At 38.7% G+C, this 25,273-nt stretch overlaps 2 protein-coding genes across 2 annotated transcripts; both read right to left on the reverse strand.

Annotated features, from left to right (window-relative positions):
• Positions 1 to 2,723: 2,723 nt before the first annotated feature.
• LOC140232682 (small nuclear ribonucleoprotein Sm D1-like) lies at positions 2,724 to 9,642 on the reverse strand. The gene is made up of 4 exons (XM_072312794.1): positions 9,510 to 9,642; positions 7,412 to 7,488; positions 6,606 to 6,797; positions 2,724 to 4,005 (listed from the first exon to the last, which is right to left on the reverse strand). The coding sequence occupies exons 1-4, from the start codon at positions 9,521 to 9,523 to the stop codon at positions 3,926 to 3,928; spliced, it is 363 nt and encodes a 120-aa protein (XP_072168895.1). The 5' UTR covers positions 9,524 to 9,642; the 3' UTR covers positions 2,724 to 3,925.
• Positions 9,643 to 11,339: 1,697 nt separating this feature from the next.
• Positions 11,340 to 17,565, reverse strand: LOC140232609 (cilia- and flagella-associated protein 263-like). Its single transcript, XM_072312707.1, has 7 exons — positions 17,191 to 17,565; positions 16,544 to 16,832; positions 15,856 to 16,092; positions 15,301 to 15,456; positions 14,260 to 14,367; positions 13,400 to 13,555; positions 11,340 to 12,476 (listed from the first exon to the last, which is right to left on the reverse strand). The coding sequence occupies exons 1-7, from the start codon at positions 17,292 to 17,294 to the stop codon at positions 12,399 to 12,401; spliced, it is 1,128 nt and encodes a 375-aa protein (XP_072168808.1). The 5' UTR covers positions 17,295 to 17,565; the 3' UTR covers positions 11,340 to 12,398.
• Positions 17,566 to 25,273: the final 7,708 nt, after the last annotated feature.

A 25,273-nucleotide genomic window follows, 5' to 3' on the forward strand; every position in this document is an offset into this window, starting at 1 on the left:
CCGTGTTTGCTACTCCTAACCTGTCCCGATTATGCTATGAATACTGTAGTAGCAAACATGAAATACAACAGTCAGAGTACTGTTGTGTAGGGTCCTTTACTTTACCACAAGAGGTAAACAAATGTTGATCTGGAGATATTTGGCCTCATCATTATGAAACAGAGATTTTAACTTCTTTCTGCATGACCTTCAATTTAAATGTAAAGAAATGTTCGCAATTGTGTTAGGGACCAAGCTAGAGAGACAAAGGCTGTTTTAACAAAAAGGAAATGATGGCAAAGTCAAGAGTCAGGCTGGGCCACAAAAAGAAAAAAATGGCTGGTAGGAGGAGAGAATGAGAAAGATAATGGACAGAAATGTTCCAAGGATGAAAAGGTGGAAAGAAAGAGTGGCAAGGTCAAGATTACAAGCAATAGTAAACAATATTATGTAGAATAATAGGTCTAAACTGCAAGGTCTACTTAAAAATTCAACTGATCACAAATAATAGTGATATTGTTGCAGATGTCAGCTCCTTAAGCTCCTAAGAGGTCTACCAGATTAACCTATTTGTCAAAAGATTACAGTGTATCTCCATTGATGCATTGCTCTGGTAAAATCTCTAATCTCCACCTAGGAAGTATTCAAGGAGACATTGCCTGGTGTTCTACATTTCTAGATACAGCAAGAAAACAGCTCATGACATGTCCGCATCTCGCATGTAAAAGCTCTCCTTTCAATTGAGAAACAAAGGGATGGAATTTCTCATTAGACTCATGTACAAACCCCTAGTAGACCTTGCACACTATTAACATGATTAAGGTGCCTATAAATGTACAACATGATGAATAAAGAAATTATTTTCATATCATTCCTGGACACATGGTCTAGATTCTAGTGGACATTGGAATACTGAATAGTAGAAACTATTAGTTACTAGGCTAGGCGTATAATCTAATTTGACATGCACATCAAATCAAATGCCACTAATTTCTAACGTTACTAGACCTACGTCACTACTAATATACTAATAACTATCGACATGTCCTTACGACCTTAAGGCTTAGTATTTCAAGCAAATTGGGTGAACACTTGTAGAATTTCAACAAAAAAAGTAGGTAATAGATTACAACAATACTATTACTAACTACAAACGAGTAAACAGAGAAGCGATGCCTCTCTACTCTGGCCTAGGGTTGCTGGCATGGCCAGCAGGGGCAGGACACCAGGGGCTCCTATCCAGAAACAAAACAAAGCTAAACTTTACTGCATGCAACGCAGCACAGGAACAAGTGACATGCAGCTGCACAGCAGCAGCTACCGTGATACAGCGCTGTCTGAACGATAATGGAAGGACCAATTCCGAGGGAAATCTCACGATTATCATACAACGATTTCACAACAAACACGCCAACAACCTCAACATGTTTGCAAATGCTTGAGTGGCTTGAGTTAACTCATACCCAACATTGTACGAAAACTTCGAAAAAAAGAACAAGCAATTACCATATTTCGGTATTTCTGGCGTCTATGTTGTCAACACGACAGCGCCATTGCGGAATTTCGGACAAGAGTGTGTAGCGCCCTCTGTAGAGTGGCGATGTTGAATCTCGTTCTGTGATCTCTGCCCAGTCCCCATCTCGTTCAAGGTTCCTCGAGGACAATACAAGAGCACGTTCAACTCAATGGCAATCGGATTTCGACCTTTGCAACTGTCACGATGGTCACAATTCTTTTAGGCACAAATTGTCATGCATTGCAACTTATAATACAATTTTCTCCAAACGTAAGCTTACGATATTGTAGGATTCCAAGGGATTTAATTAGTGTTCATCATGTCTGATAAATCACCCAAAAATAAACACATTTCCCCAATATCCCTGATGAATTGGATTTCATTGTTTTCTTTTTCAACAACAGAATATGTCAAGAATAAGCAGATGGAAATTGGATACACTGTATCTGTAAAGCACATACATACTCAGAGACAAGGCAAAGGTCCCTACTCAAGATTAGTTGAAAATGAGACGTTGGCATTGTGTAGCAACGTTGATTGGAAACACGTGTAGGCCTATTACTTCATGCTATACTTTAAAATGAGGTGTGAATAAGTTTCATGGAAGAACAAGCGTCTCAGAGCAAGAGGATGTGATGCTATGAAGAATGTGAAGTTGTGTCATGCCCTGTCCATCTACCATGTCAGTATCAGGCATATCAGGTAAGCAGCAGAAAGGCAATCATGCACTTAATACATTGTATGTCCAAGCTTGTTGAAATACATGTAATTATTTAAGTTTTGGTGCATGAAAGGAATGTAATGTACTTTTCTAGAAGAGTATCTCTAATTAACAAATTAAAAACCTAAAAGTCTGTTGACAGTGTTATGTTTTGTTAGTTTGAAAGTATGGTTGATATTATGATATTATGGCTACTGGTATATACATGTACAACATCTTTTGACTTTTGTGTATTCTACTGTATACAAACGTTCAAATGTTGTTTGATATAAAAATCATATTCACAAGAAATACACATGTGCACACAAACACATGCACACACAATTTTTATGATATTCTTTATTTGAATTTCATTCTATCAGGCTCTTTTTCACACACACACATACACACACACACACACACACACACACATCCACATCCTGATACACATAATTACTCGCTACAGAACACAAGCATAGCCACACCTGCTTTAGTCTGTCATTACATACACACACTGAGAAACGGAAGTTACAAGATTATCAATTTAATAACAAATAACTTGTGATGCATAAGTCAAGCTACATGATGAAGACAAAAGTACTACAAAATCACAGTTTTCACAGTGGTATAAAGTAAAAGAAATGTGTTTCTGAGCAAAGCACTTGTGGAAACAAGACTTTTTCCCATCATGCTTTTGTTTACTTCAAAAATTAAATACTGTGAACTAAATAAACTTACATGTGCCTCTCCTCTTATAATTTATTTTACCCGCTGCAACTAGCTAGACAAAAAGTATTCCATTATTGACAGGTTTTGCAAAAAGCAAAGAAGAAAAAAAAAATAAAGTGTGAACACTCCGCTTTCATATGTACACTGGAATGTTCACCCCACAAGTATCTCATACATCAATTTTTCTGCTCTTGCTAGGGTCTTATGCACTTAAACTGATTGATATCATTGGCTGATGGTCAAATGATTAGCCTCATAATGAAACACAATTACATGAGAAAGGGAGAGAGAAAGAGCACAAATGTGAATTAAATAAAGTATCCTACCCAACAAAGTTTACCAACACTGTACAAACATCAATTTGCCCTTGACTTTGTGGGGGAAATTCAGGGTTTAGGTCATGAATCATTCGTAAGGACATGATAGAATAAATGTGCAATGTATCTGTTTCACTCGGAAGCTGCAGATAAAAAGATTGCTTAGCCAAAAATGAGGAGATAATCCATCATTTTCCTACAGATGAGCGGCACACCTCAGTGGTTGCCAGAACTTGAATCACATTGGTTTGATTGAGGGACTTGTATTGAAAAAACATGGAACCATTTTTTTTTTTTCCACCTACAGTTACTGTAAAAGCTGTTATTTTGGTGTACAGATATTTTTGTGAATGAGGTTGGACTTTTTTGCAGGATGCTGTTTTCAGGATTTGACACCGAGGATATTGGAACTGCACTAACGCCTGTCTGTTAACTATGCTGGTGCATCAGGTGGCAACATTTTTGTGCGATGTTATATTCACGCACCCACAGTGATTCATGATATTCACAAAAATTGAATCCTCACAAAAATATCAGCTTTTTTTACAGTACATATTCCAACAATCAGAACATCAAACTGAAGCACTGCTTGTAATCAAGTTCCCCTTGTGAATAGACATTTCTCCATGTCTGGGAAAACAAAACACTATTAACATAGATATACACAAAATAAGAGACGTTGTTCTATCTCCTTGGACCGCCACGCCCCCTGCCCCTGCCACGCCCACCTCGTCCTCTGCCACGCCCTCTTCCTCTTCCCATAGCTGAAAGAAAAAAAGCAGAGAAAAGAATCATGAATTAGTATGCAATATGTTCTATAATACTGTAAAACCAGAAATTCTGATGTGACTAAACTTTCAAGAATTTTGCAAGGAGCTAAGATTTGAAAGTAAAATGCATGCGGACGTGTTTGTATACACGATGCACTGAATGCCAGTGGCAATTCGACAAAGTTTCATGTCGTGACTGTTTCTGGTTTAACAATATCATAGAATTCTGGATCACTAAGTAAGATGCTGTAGAAATCTGACAAGTGGACATGTTTTCTGTAAAATCATTGTAACTGTAGCATCATTTCTTTCTACTTTTTAGACCAACATAAAAAATAAATTTGAACCAAACATGAATGGAACACTACCCAAAGTGTTTGGATAGAATGGGACTTTCACAGCTTTGTTGTTAGCACAAAAACAGCACTTGAACAGAGGTCCCACAAGTACAGAGCATTTACCAGAATTTCTGGTGCATAAACAGAAAGTTAGCATGCATCAGTGCAGAAAACATAGGAGTCTGATAGTCAATGTTTATTCACAGAATACTTTCACTGACTGATTTGCTATCTACGTACTTGCATCACAACAGAACTCATTGGATCGCCATCTGTCACAAACCTACAAATCCTTGTCATTGTTACAGAATGTGTGTGCTTAAATCTTGGGCTAACTGTCAGATAAATGCGAAATAGTGAAGCTAAGTCCGATTGTAAGCAACAAAGTTTGGATTCAGGTGGGCTCATTAAAGGTCCCCAGGAGCATTACAATTATTACTGGTCCCTCCAACATCAGGTTTGATGTAGAGACTCCAACTCAAAGCAGCTCTTAACCCTAAAAAGACTGGGCTATTTTGGTAGCTCGAAAGACTGGGGGGGGGCCTAAAGGGCCCCCCCTTAAGATCTCGGCCGTGGATTGCGCGATCACCGCGGAAATTTGCACAATGGTAGTGTGCGATGTAATCTACAAGATCGTATATCTAAATTTTCCAAAATAGTCTTCTTTTATTTTATTTTGATTAATTATGCTAATTTATGCGAGAAATCAGACTCTTTGATCTAAATCAGTAAATAAAGCTCCAAAAGTGCTCATTTTTGGTCTAATTATTCTTTGTGGCATTCTTCGCAAATGTACTTGAAAAAAAATTCGGTATCAAAATTAATTTCTTATTTATTTTATTGTTTTATGAATTTCTTATGTATTTCTTTGTTTTTTCGACCTTTTGTTTTTGCTGTTTTTTTCAACGAAATTTGCGGCAGACACTTTTCGAAGCATAATACTACTAAAACGAATTAATTCTAGCTATTGAGAGTAAAAATAAGCATATTTATATGAACCATGTGAAAAAACTCAATTTGCATTGACTTTGTACACAAAATCACATTTTTGAGCCATTTTCGGTCTCACGTGCATGTACAAAAAGTTATGTAACTTCAGAACCGTACCCCCGGGCGTCACAAATTTGGCGTCAAAATGTGCGGGAAACTCGAAAGAAAAAAGTCATAGAGCATCGCGGCGAGAGCATTGCGTGTTGCAGAGTAATCGCGCGAAATGTCGAGGGGGGGGCCTTTTAGGCCCCCCCCCAGTCTTTTTAGGGTTAAACCAGAGATTCTCCCGCCTGGATACCCCAGCAAACTGGAGAATGACTGCATAAGCAGGTCTGCCAATATTCCCACATCCAAATCAGGGAGATTTCACACAGCAATCAGGGAGAGATCTGTGCGTTACATGCATTTCAATGGCCGAAAATAATTCCCAAATCACAGAGATTTCGATAGTCTCTTATTCAGACATGAACAGATTTTGACATTTCCAGGGAGACTCCTGCAGATTCAGGGAGACTTGGCAGCTCTGCACAAGCATGCGCACATCACAAGCTGGAAGGGTAACATCCCTTGTGGGAGGGGTCCAGGCTGGGGCTTATACTGTATACGCCGAATATTTCGGTCAGGTGCTATTCGCGAAATTTAAGACACGCGAAAATATAGACTGATCCCGATGTGAATGTGACGTACGCGTGTACACTTCTCCTTTCAGTAGAGGACTCCCCAATCGTGAATTTAACCACTCTCGAAATCATCGAGAGTTCCCGATTCGCGCAAATTTAGACTCGCGAATTATATGGTGTATACAGTAGTTGCTCTTTAGTGCTTTCTCAGCCTCATTTTTTTAACACATATGACAAAAACTATCTATAGAATCTATAGATCTATAGAATGTCAAATGTTCAGGAGAGCAAAAAAACAAAAACAAAAACAAAACAAAAACATGGCAGCCAAAGCACTATATCAAATGGGATAGCCTTTTCCTTTCACATGCTGTGGTGGCTTCATTTGGGGGATTTGGACAGGACATCACTCAACTAATCATTTGATCATTAATCCAAAAAAGTCACTTTCACCAAAACTTGAGATGCAAGGACTTGTCACCCCAGCATTGACATGACAAAACTATAAGTTGGGCTGGCGACAGGTGAATTCCAAGCGGGAGAATTCAAACTCCAGCAGACGAGCGGGAGAAAATGGTATCAAAGTGGGAGATCTCCCACCAAATCAGGGAGAGTTGGAATCTCTGCGAGTAATGCCTCGACTTACATGCTTCCTTCTTCCTCGCCCGGGCTTTCGGTGTGTCGTCAATGAGGAGCTGATCCAGGGGGAGACTGTCTGGCAGGATGTAGTAGCGGATGTTGTTTCCACGGATACTGAGGGTCTCTAGTTGAACAGGCTCTCTGTTCTTGGGTGTGAGTTTGACCGATTTCAGGTGGGTGTTCATGCTGACATCAACACCTGAAAAATACAATATAGAAGTGATAATTTTTAAATGCTTGAAATACAGTTGTAGATTATGCTGGACTCAAATCATGCCATTTACCATAATGCCATTTTCACTTGGGTGTCAATGCTGGTAAGAACACACACACACACACACTGTCATCATCTACCAAAGTGACGGTACACACTCTTTATTTCCTTATAGACTACAGGGTTACATTGCGAGAGGTCACATGTCATTAGGTCAGAATGCATGCACAGAAATTAATGTGTTTGCATCAAAGGAAAGGCATCACTATAAAGAGGCCACTTTCTACCAAGTTGTTTGCAAATCAATAATGTTGATTTTATAAGCAGAAAGTTAGCATGCATCCTCAATTCAACGAAAGTAAACTGAAAGGAGTCACACTAATGATATTCATAATTCAGCACTTTATCACCAGCTACTGATAGACGAAGTACTTGATCTTATAGACACACAACATTAGTTTTCCTTCCCAAAATCATACAATTGAGATATTTAAAAGATTTTTTTTTTTTTTTAAAGACAAGGGTATACACATATTATATGCAATAACAATGGAACTACCATCGAGGAAAAAGCCAGCACAGAAAGCTCTCGTACACACCTGTGATTGTTCCATGTACCTGGGTACCATTCTTCAACTCAATGGTTACAGTCTCATGACTGAGCTTCATTAGAAACCTGGAGGAGGAAAATGGAAAGAAGACGTAGCATAACAGTTATCACAAGAAGTACATGTAGGATTGCCATTCTGCAAGACAATCAGAAAGTTTAAAGGGATCGTGTAGTTTTGGTTGAGACCTAATTTCAGGTTTCTATTACATTTTTTGGAGAGATATGAAATGAGAAACATCTTGTGAACTATGAAAGAGCATGTAATTCCATGAGGAATTAAACGTTTATTTGATGAAAATTGGTTTTGAAATGGCCGAGATATCCAAACACGCAGACAATTCCCCATAGACGGCAATAGAAAGATAGCCAGGCCACTGATTGGCTGATCGCCCGGCTGTCCACTTCACCGCACTGCGTGGTGTGCGAGATCCACTACTCCGTGGATCGGTGTGGTGTACACAATGCGCTGCAATCAACATGTGTGCTTGCCATCGTGTTATGTAGCGGCTATGGCGGCGAGCTCAACTGAAGAGCACCCATCACTACACAACGCTACACAAACCACACAATATGACTAATTTGCACCGTGGTGTTGAGCTTCTTATGTGTGTCGCTCCACACGCGTACATGTCGCTACCATACAAATCACATGAATTGATACACACACACCAACGAACACACCAAACTACTTCACAAATTCATACCTTAAAATCATGTAAAAATATGACTTATCAAATTTCAAACACAACGATAGCTTCGCTGAATACATGGTTACACCGAAGGAGGAAAATATTTTGCCAAAAATGGAAGACTTGATATAAAAATGTCGAGTCTCGTATCAAACTGTTTGGCCAATCACGCTGGAAATCGTCGCACACATATGCTATAGCGTTGTGGGAAAATATGTAAATGACGGGGGTAAAGAGCCAATGATGATGCAGCTTCGGTGTAGCTCCCGATTCATGAATGAAAAATGCATCATGCTAACGCAAGCGAGGGCAGTAGCGAATCACGCATGCGTGGCTTGCCTGTGCATATCTTCTACGTGCCAAACAGAGCAATTCTAATTAAGTGTGGGACCCATATTTTATTATGATTGCCTTGTTTTACTATTTTTGGATGTTTCAGTCATTCTAAACCAGATTTTCATCAAATGAATTCCTATTAAAATGGCCTAATGGTATGCTCTGTACTATTTCAAAAAAGTGTTTTCTTGGTATCTCGCAAAGTTAAAAGCCCAATTCTCATCTCCACCAATACTGTCATTACTGTACCATCCCTTTAATTTGAGATTATTTTCATTTCATTTATCAGGTTTTCCACACTAGCTAACGATACATTTGTATACGCCCACAGATCAATACTAACGTTAGAGCCTCCTACTAACACATTAACAACAGACGGTCTAACGTTAGTCTAGTGAAATTCAAGATAAACTTTAGGCACCTAGGCCCCTACTGCCCTTTGTTGATCATGTTGATGTTAAGAAGAGATGGATAAGCATGATAAGAAAGTAATTTTACCGTTAACTAAATTACAAATAGGTTCTAAGATGTTCTAACGGTTAGGATGAATAAGAAAGTAAGTTTACCGGTAACTAAATTACAAATAGATTCTAAGATTAGTAAGATTAGAATAAGATGTTCACTTCAAATGAATGTTTGCGCCAAAATTGATCATTGATAGACTTTGTCACGTTTGTAAATTATAGCTAGCTGGGAAAACTCTTTGTCGGGTCAATAACGAATCCTACGCATTACGGCACACATAGTGTTGGGTCACCGTTTCAAGACTGCATACTAAAAAGAGATGGAAAGACGGCACCAGAGATACGGACTTCACTTTTGCCCCAAGCCCCCCAACCAACAGCAGTCTGCCGGCCGTAGAAACACATAGGCTACACACATGTACCGAACGACTGTGTTCACATCTCCTCAGTCCCACGTATTGCTAAGATACGCAGCATTGCATATCTCCGTTCTGTTGCTAGAATTTATCATTCCTGTTAGCCAAACGGAACAAAACATATATGAAATCAAGGACGTAATTAATATGTTCCTCTTAATTGCTTGTCATTATGTACTTACCTCACTAACTTCATGATGATGTCGGATTTCCAAGCGAATCCGACAATAAAAATTCAGCGTTCAACTGACGCGCTACGTCGTGCAAACAACAATGGTCGTTTTGTTATCGGAGAGGGCAGCAGACAGGCAACTAACACAGTACTTTTACACTCGGCTCGCACGCGCCGCCCGCAAGCCCTACAAACTAGTCAAACTCAGCATAGCTACCCTAAGAGTTGGCATAATTATGCTTTCTGGCATAATTCGAGACATTTCAGCATTTAGCATCATGCTAGGCATACTTTGGCTGTTTTTAGCATAATTCTGGCATAATTTTTACAGAAAGGAAATTTTCAGGGGGGTATTTCATGAAGGAACTTGTCGGATAAAATATCTGACAAGTCAATTATATCCGACAAGTTTTGAGAAATTCTTTAGTCTGATTGGCTGATTTCTCTGAACTTGTCGGATATAATTGACTTGTCGGACATTTTATCCGACAAGTTCCTTCATGAAATGCCCCCAGGAGTTCTGTGTACTGTAGTACTGGTACAGTACCTCTTTTTGGTTGGTTTAATTGTTAGGTTGTGAACTAATTTTTGATGAAATTGACAATAAAAAGTTGTGAAGATGTGTTTTTAGCGGTTTTGTTTTGGTGATTGAGCGCCACGTAGCTGGGAGAATAGAATTTGAGGACATTTTTTATCTTTCTTTTTTTTTGCTTGTTAGCCAACTGGGCAGCATAAGTTGTATCCAAAAAATGTGAGGCTTTTTTTTGGGGGGGGGGGGGGGCTGCCAGCTGATCAGGCACGACAAATTGTAGCGAAAAAGGGGAGAATGATTGGGCACCAAAATATATATAATGCCAATGGGCACCACAATTCAGTTTATTCTTGTTGTTTTTTCTTTTGCTTGTCAGCCAATTGGCCGGGCATCATAATTTATAGCCAAAAAAAAAAAAAAAAAAAAAAAAATGTGATGAGGCAACACAACTGGTTGATGACATAAGGTGGCATAATTTCATGGCAATTTAGCACAATCCCATGTTTTTCAATTTTCACACTGACAAGAAACCCAGACTGATCAGACAGTTGCAGGCTCGTGCAATATCATATAACTGCTAGCTCGTCTTATGGTGTCTATAGAGTAGGAAAAAAGTTCTTGCTTTGTATCATTTTCAAGGGCTTGTTGGATGATGAGTAAGAAAGGACTACAACTCCAAAAATTAAACAGAAGTTCTCTGAATTAAATACAACTTTGCATAAACAAATTATTTTTCTTCTCATATCATTCGTAGCTTGATTTGGGGGAACCAGAACTTATTGCAGGTTTGATTTTTGCATTTGATTCAAGATGCATTTGATTGCAACTCAACCTTCTATGTAAACATATCCCAGGTGACTTGGAAATCATAGATTTGCATTTGTTCTACATTGTAATCATGCCTGCACATAGTTATCTGCACAAGAGTGGACACGCGTGCATGCACACGCACATGTACGCACACACACACACACACACACACACACACACATACACATACACATACACATACACATACACATAATGACAATGTGGAGAGGCTAGTTTTACATTTAAAGAGCAGTGTTTGTAAATAAACAGTTACATCATTTGAAGAACTCTTTACCCTCCACACAGCACTAAGTTTGGATAAAGCCAAGACAAGCATTTGAGGCACATGAAGAGTATGATAACTATCCCCTGTCGCTTCTTGCACTTCAAAGCCAAGTCTGGCCACAGGCCTCTTGCAACCACAGCATATTACACACAAATCTTTGCTTCACAGACTCATTGTGATGAGGTAATAAAGAAACAGAACGATAAGTCAAATTACAAATTTCAACTTGTGAAACATCAGTTTCAGTTTAATAACAGACCCACAAGACAAGCATATGTGCCTTGTGTGAACAGGATATTTAGATTATTTTTCTAAGCATTGAAATATATCTTTACAACCAGTCAGATCTATTTATATCTTAGACTGTACAAATATTTACATAGTTTTGTAACAGTAACTGTTCGACTCAGATATTTTCTTCTCTCTTTTTTTTTCATATCATTCTCAAAGAGCATATGGACACATTATGTACTAGTACTTTCACAAACATTAAATATAGTCTTTGGGTTATAACTTTTCCAATATGTGTGACCTAGTCTTCATTCCACAGATTATTTTAATCACGAGCATGAAAAATATCTGCACCATATAAAGATGTTTTTCATTTCTGAAAGCCTCGTGGACCTAGGTTTGTCACACTAACACAACAACTATCAGAGTGTTTGTGTATTCTTTTCAAAGTCAGGTCACTTTTTCACCACTAATCTCTAATTTTGACATTTTTTTTTTTTTTTCTGCCAAGAAACTTTTGAGATGTCAGCTACCAAATATCTATCATTCAAAATGGATACATATATCGAGTTTTCTCAACTTTCTTCAAACCTGCTGCAAAGGTTACATAAACAAGGCATCAAGGCATTATGATGACGGTAGTAACTCTGAGGCACTGTCTCTCAAGTGAATACAACACTCTCTCACACGGGGCACAAGGCTGACACACTGGACGGAATACAGGTTTGAATAAGATCTTTATCAGTCATCACACACATCTACCCTCGTCTGAGAGAAGTCACTTGTAGAATGACATTTGGTCCATCAAATGTCTCTTTCATGCAAAGCCATAGTCGCACAAATCAGTTGATATAATTATATTAGGCAATAAAATGAGGAGTTTCTGAGTTCCTATAGAATACATTTTGTTAGAGTCTCATGCAAATCATGAATGCCAGTAAAAGGAACCAGCAAGGAGTTTTGGTCCAGTGCAAATTTACTGGATACTGGTATCACAATGTCCATTCAGTGCGAAATTTCTGCTTCCTTGCTTGTCGGTCCTAGCTCATGACCCACTGCTGGTTTTCACTGGACATCCTCATCTGTTGCCATGTCTTTCGATGTGTCTTCAGGGCCATCTGTAAAAGAGAATTGCAAAATCAGAGGCTCATGTTATTACTGTCAATGTGAATACATTGAGGCTGTCATAATGGACAGAAAGAATAACAAATGGTGCATGTGGACATTCAACCATGATGCACCATGTGACAATCGGAAGGCATGAATATGATAACAGTTGTCACATGTTACAAGCACTCCTAGAGCTCAAGTGACATCATTGCATCACACACTAACCACCAGTAATTAATTGGAGAAACAGTTGATACATGCACAATGCATAGCGGCTTGCTGCACACATACCAGTAACCTAAAACCTAGTTATTGGTTATACATAGTGTCCATTCAATCTGTACATTTGCTCAGGAATTTGTCTCTGCTTTTTGTTTTTTATGACATTATTTTTTTCTTTTCATGATATGATTTTCCAGTTGAAGGTTGATCAAAAAGATATACAAGCACTGTACAGAGGAGTTTAGTATAACCCACTGGCATTGGATGTACATACTTTCTTTTCTGATTGTCCAGTAAAAAAACGTATTAAGTGCATAAAATGCAATCTGGCTAGATGTATTCTATTAAAGTGAAAAGCACCAAAAGGCAAATCTCCACTCCAGCTATATTTAATTTCTTTTACCACTGTGCCCCCAGTCTCATGAAAGACCATTGATAAGAATAGCTACTCATACAATCATTTTCTATAGTAGTATATGCCAATATGACATATGAGCATGCCGTTCAAGAAAATGACCACACTCCACACTGACACGCACAACACACATACCACAAATGATGATGGATGGCTATATTAGCAAAGTACGTCCTTAGTAAAAACTTGTTTGGTCTCTGTCTTCAGTAAGCAATTTTGTGAATAATACTTGAGTTAACATATCAATAGCCACACCCTTGCAGCTTTGACTGGGAGTCAGCTCTGTGAACTCACCTCGGCAATTTCCACCTTCCTCTCCCAGCTCTTCACAGTCTTCTGGAGCTCGTAGAGATCTGCTTTCTCCTGTACATACTCCACCACGTCCGGCACCTTGTAGTCCTCCAGCTGCTGCCGCAGTCTCCGATTCAGCTCTTCAGCAGAAGCTCTCTCCTGTAAGACAGAGCACACAGATGCATGAGAAGAAGTTTATCACATGTCAGGGAAATTCCCCAGTCCAGCTACTTTGAAAGTCAAATGCTCCTATCTACAATGCAAGCAAAAGATGATGCTGATGGCAGCATCTCAGTTGGTATAGTGCATGAAAAAAAAATCAAGTTTGGGGTTTTAACTATGTGTCAAAAACTTGCATTTCAGTGATTACACTACCAAATATGTTAAGTTAAACACATTTGTCAAGGTAAAGAAGCTCAAATATGGCAGGTTGCATAAGCTATACAAAAAGCATTCAAATAACAATCTCAGTCTACAGCCATGTGCACCTCCTAACATGAATAAGGACTAATAGAGTACAGGACAAATCATCAATTCATCATGAACTCAATAATGCTATTGGAAAGGACCTATCTACATGAAATTCACACAGTGCACAACCCCCTCCTCCCCCATCCCTTCATGTTCAGCACACAAAACTCTATATCACAATGCTCCGACTGAAAGAAAAAACTGAAAACACATCATCAAAATATTAAGTATTGTATCCACATCAGAAGAGAAGTGCAGCCAAGTAAAAACTCAATTGCCTATGAGATGAAACAGCAGCATCGTTGTACAGGAGTGTCAAGGTTTGAAGGACATCATTTGGCTCCTTAGAGCAAGAGCGTCATTATCATTTGCAAAAGCGATCAGTCCCATACCTCCTCCACAGTCTCAGTTTCTGTGTCAATCCTCGACAGCAGCTCATTTCTGGATGATATCTCACTCTTGAGACGATCCGACTCCATCGTCAGTGTCTGGAGCTTTTTCTGTGGAGATTAAACAAAACAAAAACACTGTGATTACTCTTACACTTATTGGATCTGTGTTTAACAACCATCAGAAGATTTGAACAGTTAATTGAGGATGGAAGGCACTGATTGAAATAGATGCATGATGAATTCGCAATCACTCTGAATTCTTTGAAACAATGGTGTACTCCAGTCCAAAACAGCCCAATGTACATAATATCAATTGTGATCTGAGTAATTCTTATTTAACAATCACTTGCCGTCTTTTTAAGTACAGAAAAAGTCTAACACTCATGGACACTGTTTGAAATTCGCACAGTGGCATACTTACAGTGTATGAACAAAAGTCATGCAAACAAACAAAGAACCAAACAAACAAACTTGCTGATCATCTATCTCTTTTTTTTCTTGACATTGTACAGCTGCCTGTCTAGGCAGGATAGCAATAAATTTGACTCCTGCATGAGTTTAGGGGAAGACATTCCAGAGCAATAATCACTGGGAGATGAAATGGTTTCTGACAATAAGAAGGACTAGACAGATAGAAAGACAGAAAGTATCATTAAATGGGTCAGGGTTGTGATTATAGTGTTGCTGAGGAAGGACTTAAAGGTATACTTGAAAAGACCTGAGCAACAAGTGGTAAGAGCTGATGAAATGGGAAAGAGAATCAAGAGAATGGACCCTTGGAACACACTACAAAGGAGATTGCTATTTTGTACTATCCTCTTCATATACACACATGAGGCAGGCGACTCCTGTTCTCAGGATTAACCATTTTCTTTAGTCATATCAAAATGTTGTTATAACCGAACGGTACAGTACATAAAGATGTAGGTGAACATTTTAAGATCTTAAATTTCATTTTGTTGTAACAAGAATTTTGTTTAACCATTCTCCTTATAACGGGAGTGCACTGTACCAGGCAGGAGTTGGCATGTTGGTTCCTACCTTGTATGAGTTGAGGACCTGAAGTGTGTTTCCTGCCATGAGCTTGAGTCTGAGCAGGTCCTGGTTCCTCTCATCAATCTTCTCCAGATACTGGCTGTTCTCTATCTTCAGCTGCTGGAAGTCCACCTCATGAAGAACCTCACCCATTTCCTCTTTCTAGCAACATTAAAAAAGAAACAAACAAAAACATGAGACATCTGTCACAAACCTAGTTTTGGCCTGCCATTGTTTTTACAAATCTTGAAGAAATTTGCGTGAGCCTGGCTTCCATGTTGTGGAGTGTGAATCCTCCTTCTTCAAACCACCTGCATATAGTCGATGCAGTAAAACAAGTGTCAGAATGAAAGAATATTTATATCCTCTGATGCATGGAGTCAATGGGTATGCCCATAATGAATGGAGAATGGTTTGAAGTCACGACTGACTTTGTGTTACAAATATAGATTGATATATATTTCAATTTAAGTTTCAATGAAGATGACATGCAGGTTTACCAATGTGCACACATGCACTCTTTGGTCTATGCAATAGAAAACTTTTGGAAACTATTAGTACCTGCTTCAGTTGGAGATGGAGTTTCTTTTTCTGCACTTTCAGGGTGGAATTCTTCAGTCTGAGTTTCTCGATCAGGGCATCTCTTGATCTCTGCTTCTCTTCATAGTACCGGATGACCTTCTCTGCCACGACCTTCTTTGTCCTGTCATTGACGGATCCCTTCAGGATGTCCCGCTCAAACTCATAGCGGGATTTCTTGAGCTCGGCGAACCTTGTGTCGGATTCCTCCATGATAGCCTGAAAAAAAAAAATCAGAAAGAGAAAAAAAAAAATCCTCTCATATCATTATGACTAAATACTTGTTATATCATCATATTGTCATGCTTCATGAAAATGTGGCAAAGGTGCAATACATGCAATACAAGCAATATATGAGTAATACCACTGTCATAGTAGAAGGAAACAGGCAGATTTTCATCAAATCTAAACCGTGTGTCCTAAAAAAAGGCTACATTCATTTATAGACTTTGTGCAAACACAAAATCAATTTTCTTTTAATTCTAAAAATGCATTTTTTAGAGGACAGAAATTTTGCAGTCTTACCATTTATATTTGATAAGCCTGCTAGATTTTAGCCTTAGCTCTCACAACATCATCATAATTTAACTGACGATAAATGCCTGAAAAGGAAATACTGACTACAATTAATCAAGAATGTCGTAACTTTTCATATGGAGGCCCACAATACCTTGTAATTATCAAGAACTTTTTCGGATTCCTCTTTGAGCTTCTCAATTTCTTCTCTAAGTTCCTCAATTTCTCGCTGGGCAATGTCGCACTTCTGCTCTGATGAGAGCTTCAGGTGCTTGTCGATTCCACTGCCCTTGGACTTGCTACGTTTGCGCATCACCCTGGTGTCGTGGGTTGACTGGCTGGGTGTCAGGGCCACGGTAGCCATGGATGTGATGTTGGGCTCCACGCGCTTCAGATACTTCTCAAACATGCGAGTTTCATTCTGCAGTGCTCTGTTGCCAATCCTGTCATGAATTGAAATAAGCAAAATAAACAAACATGATTATAAGTACTGCAGATACAGCTTGCTCATTTTCTGTCCATTCTTGACATGTCGATACACAATTATACACAAAACATCAAAGCACAAAGGGTTTTACTGTAGGGCCTAAATAATATTAGAATCTAGGCCTAATTGATACTAATTTGAGGCATTGGCATTGCTGATGATCTTGCCATTCCTGTTCATAATACTCAGAATGGGGTCTATTTTTTATTTGCAAATATTTTTCTTTTATTTTAAGTTGAGCTACAGTGACATCATAAATCCATAAACGTCCGTATCAAAAGTGGGGCAAAATACAAAAATTGAGAACAACTTACTGAAGTTCCTCCAACAACTGTGCCAGTTCCTCGTCCGTAAAATTGTGGAGAGGATCATCCTGAGGATCGTGGGAAGATGTGGTGACGCTTTCATTATCCGCCATAATGTTCTGTTTTTATTTTACGATAGCAATAAGTCAATAATCAGACGAGTAAACCAGAAAACAATTAGAAATTGTGAATCAGTCCTCGACCCTGCTGACGCTGATCGGTTGCAGATTTTCAAGACAATTTTTGCAGACGTGTGTGTGTTGGAGGTACGGCCACGGGGATACGTTGATGCTGCTAGCTCTAGAGGTCTATAGTGAACGAACGCAACTGGTCGGGGAGAGAGACGGTACGCGGTGCTTTATCCGGTAACATGAGTGAGTTCCAATGTCCTACATACAGAATACACCATCTTTTCCATACATTTCTCACACACGCAGTATTCACTCGAGGGCCTAGGGGTTAGCTAGCTACAGTCTCGTATGCTGTGTATGCGCTTGTATATTTTTGGCTACCAGCGAGCTTGAAATCCCACAGGGAAGAGCGTCAGCATCCGTACGCGCTCGTTATGGCAGCCCATTTTGTCAACACGCTCTGGTTGCTATGATAGACCAAACCTTGGATACGTACCCCTCATCACCACCACCACCACCGGCGCGCCACTGGTAGAGGGGTGGGTCTGTGTGTGAACGCCCGATGCAATATTGTCTGCATGAACGATACAACCAAGGGGAAAAGATGAATAAGAAAAGAAAACAGTTGTTCGTTGGAGGGAACTTAAAGTGACAGATGAAATGATTATTTTTCGCTGGAAGCCTTGATAGGAAATCCATTACTATTTCATGTTACTTCCGGGTTTCACAGAACTTTAAAATTAAAAAAACAAACAAACAAAAGTGGACGCACTTTCCTGAACATCCCGCAATCCGTACAAGAGCATTGACCTCTGTTCATTGGCATTTTTTTCCAACACCGAATCATTCTGGGACATGCTGCAATCTAAATCACAATATAGTGCATGCATCATCCAACCATTTTGCAATCATCTTCATAATCGTTCCAGACGATCACTGACGAATTATGGATGGAAATGATGTTGAAAGGCTACGTGCGATTTCTTTAGTACCCTACTTTTCTCTAAGGCATGTGTCTTTCATTCTTGCTTGGTAATCAGAGGATTGATAAACATCAATAACATGAAGTACAAAAAATATACAAACATGATAGACCATAATGCAATTTGAAAGCTACAAGGTGTCTTCTACCTGCCATCCTTGTGAGTTCCACACATCAAACTAAACCTAAAACCTTATCACAACCCTAACCGTAACCCTAAGTCCTTGGAGAAACTAAGACTAGAGCAATTGTCGCAGGATCAAAATGTCGTGTCACTATCCATGTGGTCCTTCGGGGAATATAACTCGGGGAATAGTCCCTATATGCCTATTCTTGGAACAGGGGCGGATCCAGGAAATCTGTAAAGGGGGGGGGGGGGCAAAATATTTCTGGGTGCCGCTTTTTAATCAGCTGACAAGCAAAGAGAGAGAGAGAGAGAGAGAGAGCTTCAGCGCAATTTTTCTGGCGCCACTACAATCGGCTAACAAAGATGGTTTTAAAAAATGGAAAACGGCTATCTTTTGGTGGCCCGATCGGGCAACTAATATCTATATTGATTGTTACGTTTTTCGGGCCACCTCACTTTTTTTTCTGGCAACGAAAATTTCATATTTCAAGATTTTAGTAGCCTAAAAGGGCCACCGGAGGAAAAAAAAAAAATTGATCGAGCTCTGCTGTAGGGGACTTATTTTCTTGATTGAGTTTTGGACATCATTTGCGATTGAAAAGAAAATGATAATTGCATGCCATTAAAGTCATTCTGTTTTTAAATCGCAGAGCGGGTCCATTCTATACCGTGTATTACCTGTTCTAACATTCCCCCAATACTTAGCTCTTGTAGCAACATCACGGTTTCTTTCATCTGCAGATCAATCACTACAGTGATCCCAAACAACATGTTGAGAGTCGATTGCACACTGCGTTCAAATCGTGCAATGCATTATCTAAACATGCGTGAGCAATATTTGCTGTGTATCAAGCAGGTATGCAGTCTCATCATGTACATGAATATACATGCAGTTATTTTTCAGAGATTCTGTTAGCTTTCAATATGTAATTTTCGAGAAAAAAAAATCTTATATGTAAGAGACTCGAGTTTTATAGGAAAGGTAAAAGTTGCTGTCAAATGCAAAATCCAGCCGCATAGATTGTAAGCCATAATAGATATGGAACATATAGATTATTTTCATTTCTTATGTCATTTTAAGGTCGATTCGACCAAAATGAAATTTGAGCAAGCGTGATTGTTGAGCTCTATTTCAGGACTGGAAGACGGATTCAATATCATTGATATAGACCTATAGACACAGTCATGGTCTCGTCGAAAAAAATTGATAGGATGTCAATATAGTGGAAGATTAGTTTGATCTATGCTATACCTACTTGGTGCAAGTGATCAAGGAAGTATGTGCTTAATATACCTCCTTAGTTTGATCATGGTTTGCTACGCATGTATGATGCTCTATAAATGGGCGCTATAGTATTTGTTCCATGACATTTGCTCCTGCGACAATGTATTGCTCCCATGAAATATTTGCACGCTAAGTCTTTACCCACAAACATAACCCTATCCCTAACCCTATCAATCATCACATCAAAGTAAACATAAAACCCTCACAACCATAACCCTATAAGTCCTTGGAAAAAATAAGACCGGAGCAATAATTGTCGCATCACGAGCAATCAGCAGTATCGTGTCACCAGGCGACTTCTGCTGCGAAAGACATTGAGAGGAAGGGTTCTCTCGGAGACACCATGGGATTGTTACAAGCAGTTCTCTGCATCAGAAGGAAAATTAAAGCTCATTCATTTTCGGACCCTGCGTTGTGCACAGCACAGGGCAATAACCATATAGCACATTTTCAATGATAGCAATAGGCTATAAGACAACAATTAATGGTGTCTGTATATAAGAGATTATTTTATTACATGTATATACAATCATGTATAAGTTGCATCACGTGGTTCTTGTTTTAGCACTAAGATCCAAAGTATAATAAAGGTCTGTATAGGCCCTATAGGTGTTTATCACTCAGCGTGTCATTTTCTTTAGTAATTCGCATCATATGACATTTTTATTCCATCTTAAAGTTGACTCAATGAGTATACAGTAAGATCAAGCAAAGAGACATTGATAAAAACGAACAGAGCAGAAAAAAGCTGATTAGTTATATAACAACCCGACAAAATTACGAGGCTGTAATCCATTTTTTACAAGAACAGTCTACTGTCAGTCAATCACCCATCAGTGCATGAAAAATATTTGGGTGCTGTTCGTTATTCCGAAGGTTCGATATTCCGAAGGTTCGTTATTCCGAAGGTTCGCTAATCCGAAACACGCAACTTCCCTATACCTAGAGATTCGTTAATCCGAAAATGAAAAAGGGTTCGTTAATCCGAACATTTTATGGCGTTATTCCGAAGGTTCGTTATTCCGAAGATTTGTTCATCCAAAAATGAAATTCGGAAAAACGAACCTTCGGAATAAGGGACCTTCGGAATAACGAACCTTCGGAATAACGAGCTGTAACAAAACCTGATCCATTACACTCATAATACGAAGATAATTATTTTATGGCCTCACAAATCTTTCCATTCGCGCTTGCGTACAATGTATACAAATCGTTCTCTCGATAACACTCCTTTTATTTTGACATGATTTTTAAAGATCATCGTTCATACACGTCAAATTGGTGATAGAGTCTATCAATGAAAACTTTAGAAGTGAGAGAATATACTGTACATACTGGGCGATTTTTTTAACTAAAAATGTTTTATGAGAGAAAGTCAAGTTAATTGATTGTTTCAAGAGGCGCGAGACATTGATGCATGCACCACGCATTGTTAAACAATAGTTGATTAATTAACTTGACTTTCTTTCATTCATCTACTCACCACGATCCGATGATTAACATATTCCGAACTATGATTAAAAAAAAAAAAAATGTGTTACTTCGTCAATTGCATGCCCAAGGAATGAAATGGAGATTAAGTGAGGGGATCCACATTTCGCTTTACACAGGTGTGATTTGTGACCTACATCATTATCCAAACTCAATGTTGCAGAGTTTTCCCTGGATTGATGAAATTGAATTTTAGTTCTTCTTTCTTTTCTTTTCTTTCTTTTTTTTGGTTCTTTGTGAAAATAGAGTGGCACGGTTCCCTGCTTGTATAGATCTAAAAGATATGACATCTATATATGGTATGATATGATATGATATGATATGATATGATATGATATGATATGATATGATATGATTTGATATATCCTCTGACGGCATTTTTTTTTTTTACAGATGCCTTAATATTATTCTCAGCAATTTCATTAACATTGCACAATATTTGATATTGCATTACGCAATAATATTACTATTTTCAACAATATTTCTGTCATTACATCTGTAATATTATCACGTGCGTTACAGCTTAATTTCCATGCAGAACGGTTGCCAAGAATACGCACAAATATGGACTGCTCCATGGCAACTGATAATGAATATATCAATACGACAAATTGAATATAGACAAACCTCGTCCATTCACTACAAAATCAATGTTTTTATTTTCAAGGACGGAGCCGATATTGCTTGCGTAATTTTCCCAATCAGTGGCACAGAGAAAGCCCAAGGTTGGTTTACTGTGTGTGTGTGTGTGTGTGTGTGTGTGTGTGTGTGTGTATGTGTATTTTTCGATTTTACCCTTTTATTTTCTTAAGAGAAAATAGTGTCTGGGGAGAATGTCTTGGCAGTGATGGTGGAGATGATCTGTGGGGGGGGGGGGGGGAGGGGCTGCAACCTTCCTGGTCCCCCTCCCTCGGCCCGAGGCTTCTATACCCCGGTTCCCTTTGAAAACTTATACTTGTACTGTAGTTGCATTGTATTATCATAATTACAGACCTATCACACCACTCTTCAGTTTATTCTTCCGTTGCAAGCTAGTTCTGTCACCAGCTGTATATGTATTGTGCATCGCAAATTAAGCTGAAGGCCGTGGTATGCTATATCACATTTCATAATTTCTGGTCAAAGTTAAAAGTTTGAATTTATTTTCATTTCCATGAAATAAACAGAGAAAATTTCATAAGCAGAACATATTTGTAATGATTAAAAAACACGTAAATTAACAAAATTCATGTGATAATGAGTATCAAAATGAAGAAAACATAATTGTATTTCTGAGACAGAAAGTAGAGCTTACATAATAATATATGCATAGTATAAGTTAATTAAGGATGCAATGGGAATTGAAATGGATCGAGGGTCCTACTAAAAAGCAAAGCTTGTACGATTTATGGGACCCTCAGAAATTACGCGAACGAATGTAAATTAATGAAACTACAAAAGACGACCCTGTTTTTCTCACTTTTGCTTTCATTTACATCGTAGAAGGAGAGGGAGAGAGGGACCAAGGATCACTTTTAAGATTTATGCTATTAGTACATCATTCCAAACACTTCACTTTCTTTACCCCTCATTGTATATACCTACGTGACTCTGTTCCCAAATACAACCCGATGCGAAGTCTACGTTAATCATGATGCATGCACTGTTACTCAAAACACCCAAAATACTAAAAAGGATGGGGTTATCATGCTTTCTCCGTTATGGGACCAAAACTGTGGAATGACGCCAACTGTCATCTACAGAAACATTCAAATCCAAACTTAAAACGTATTTGTTCCTCTCACGCTGAGGATTACATAACTGCAATCCTGCAGAAAAAAAAAAATGTGTTCGTTATCTGGTATGTGTTTGCTTTTTTGTTTGATTGGTTTTAGTTTGTTTGTTTGTTTTTTGTTTGTTTTCTTCTTCCCTGTTGTCATGTTTGTATACCGGTACATGTAATTATGTTGTTGTTGTTTTTTTTCCAATCTTTTCTGAAGTGCCATATGAACACAGAAATGTGAACCTGTGCGCTTTACAAAGACAGTAATGGACCCCGTCATAACGAATTAGTCCTCGATCGAGAGCGGCAGTTTTCTTTCCTTATATCGCCGTATGTCGTTATAGCCGGAAAAAAAAAATGCAAAGGGCGAATAACGCTGCGGCCTGAATTCTTTACTTCGTATAACCAAGGAGTTGAAGCTCCTTGGTATAACCGGAATTTCGTTAAAACCGTGTTCAGGGGCGGATCCAGGAATTTCGTAAAGAGGGGGCGTGTTTACAAAAATAAAGGGGGGGGGGGGGCGCACGCACCCCTTCCCCCATTTTTTTCTTTTTATTTCTTTTGTTTCAACAAAAAATAAAGGGGGGGGGGGGGCGTGCGCCGGTTGTGGTCCTCCCTGGATCCGCCCCTGGTGTTCGCTAATAACGGAAGTGCACCAGGTAGCCACAAGACACGGAGGGGGTGGGGGACCCGAAGGGCTGCTTGGATGGGATGACCCGGACCAAAATCAAGTTTTACAGCCCCGGAGCTGTAAATCCCACTCGTTCTTTGTAGATCGTATAAGACAATACTATATTTTACAGTTATTGAACGCTATTTTAGTTGTAATGTTTCAAGTTTCAAGTTTATTTCAAGTTTCAAGTTTATTTCATATTTCCATTTCCATTTCTCAGTGATGGGATTACAAAATGATTGACAATAAAACAAAAGTACAAAACATATACAACCATATCTTATGTTTGAAGGAAAAAAAAGACAAACAAACATTACACACAAATATAAATGGTCATTTTCATCTGAGGATATCACAAATAAATGTCAGAAATATGATGGGGCCTACATAAAAGCAATGATGCTTGTAAAAACTGTAGGTTCCCGAGTTTATAGGCGTGAAATTATACGGAGAACGGACATGTTTATCTCGACCAACTTAAATTGTACCAGTGCAAAATCAGTATTAAAAACGAACTATCGAACCACGTGAATACTTTAGTATCGCTTAAACGAGACTGTACATATTTCGCCATGTTTACACACACACACACACACATACACACAAAAAGTGCTATAACGGTATCGTCAAATAACTTGGAGCTGCAGACAAAGACAAAAGACTGGGGGTATTAAAAAAAAAAAAAAGAAATGTTGCTAAGAGCCGGGTAGTGTGTATCCACTAAGTAATAGCCGTTTTAGTTTGCGTTTGAAGGTGAATAAGGATAAGGAAGAAGTAATATCTTGAGGGAGGTCATTCCAGTATCTGGGTCCAGTAAACATAATTGTTTTCTGGCAAAATTAGTGCGAGTACGGGGAAGGTGATAAGCGTCACTCTGACGAGTGGGGTAGCAATGAGAGCGATTTCTTTTGAACATGTGAATAAAAACGGATGGTAACTCATTAGTTGTTAGTTTATACATGAAAATTCCAAGATTATAATGAAATAGGTCTGGAATTTTCAGAATTCTGTTTTGATGAAAAAAACGGTTGGTATGAGCAAAATATCCGGCGTGGTTTATAATTCTTATTGCACGCTTTTGAATACGAAGAAGGGAATCTAATAGTAAATTGATTGCATTTCCCCACGCCAAAATTCCATAATTAAAGTGTGGAGATATTAAAGAAGAATATATACTCTGCAAAATATAAACAGGGAACAAATGTTTAAGCTTGTTTAAAATTCCAATATTTCTGGACAAAATTTTACTTACGAAATTAATATGAGTTTTCCAGGATAATTCTCGGTCAATCCAAAGCCCTAAAAACTTTGCGTTATTGACCTGCGTTAAACATATTGTTTGTTTGTTTGTTTGTTTGCATCATGTTGTTGTTGTTATTGTTGGGGTGTTTTTTTTTTTTTTGGGGGGGGGGGGGGGGTTGAGTTTTTTTTTCTTCTTCTTCATCTTTTAATAGTACGAGAAGCTTTGTTTAGCCAGAATTTCACTTCCGGGGGTTAGGATCATACGCCCATCCTCGTCTTGTGCCTTCATGTGTTGGGGGCGCTGTGGCATAGTGGATAAGACTCCCGACTCCCGATCGGAGAACCCGGGTTCGATTCCCGCCCAGTGCTTACGTCCTTGGGCAAGATGTTTTACCCAAC

The sequence above is a fragment of the Diadema setosum genome, chromosome 9, assembly GCF_964275005.1.
Source record: "Diadema setosum chromosome 9, eeDiaSeto1, whole genome shotgun sequence".
Taxonomy (NCBI): Eukaryota; Metazoa; Echinodermata; class Echinoidea; order Diadematoida; family Diadematidae; genus Diadema; species Diadema setosum.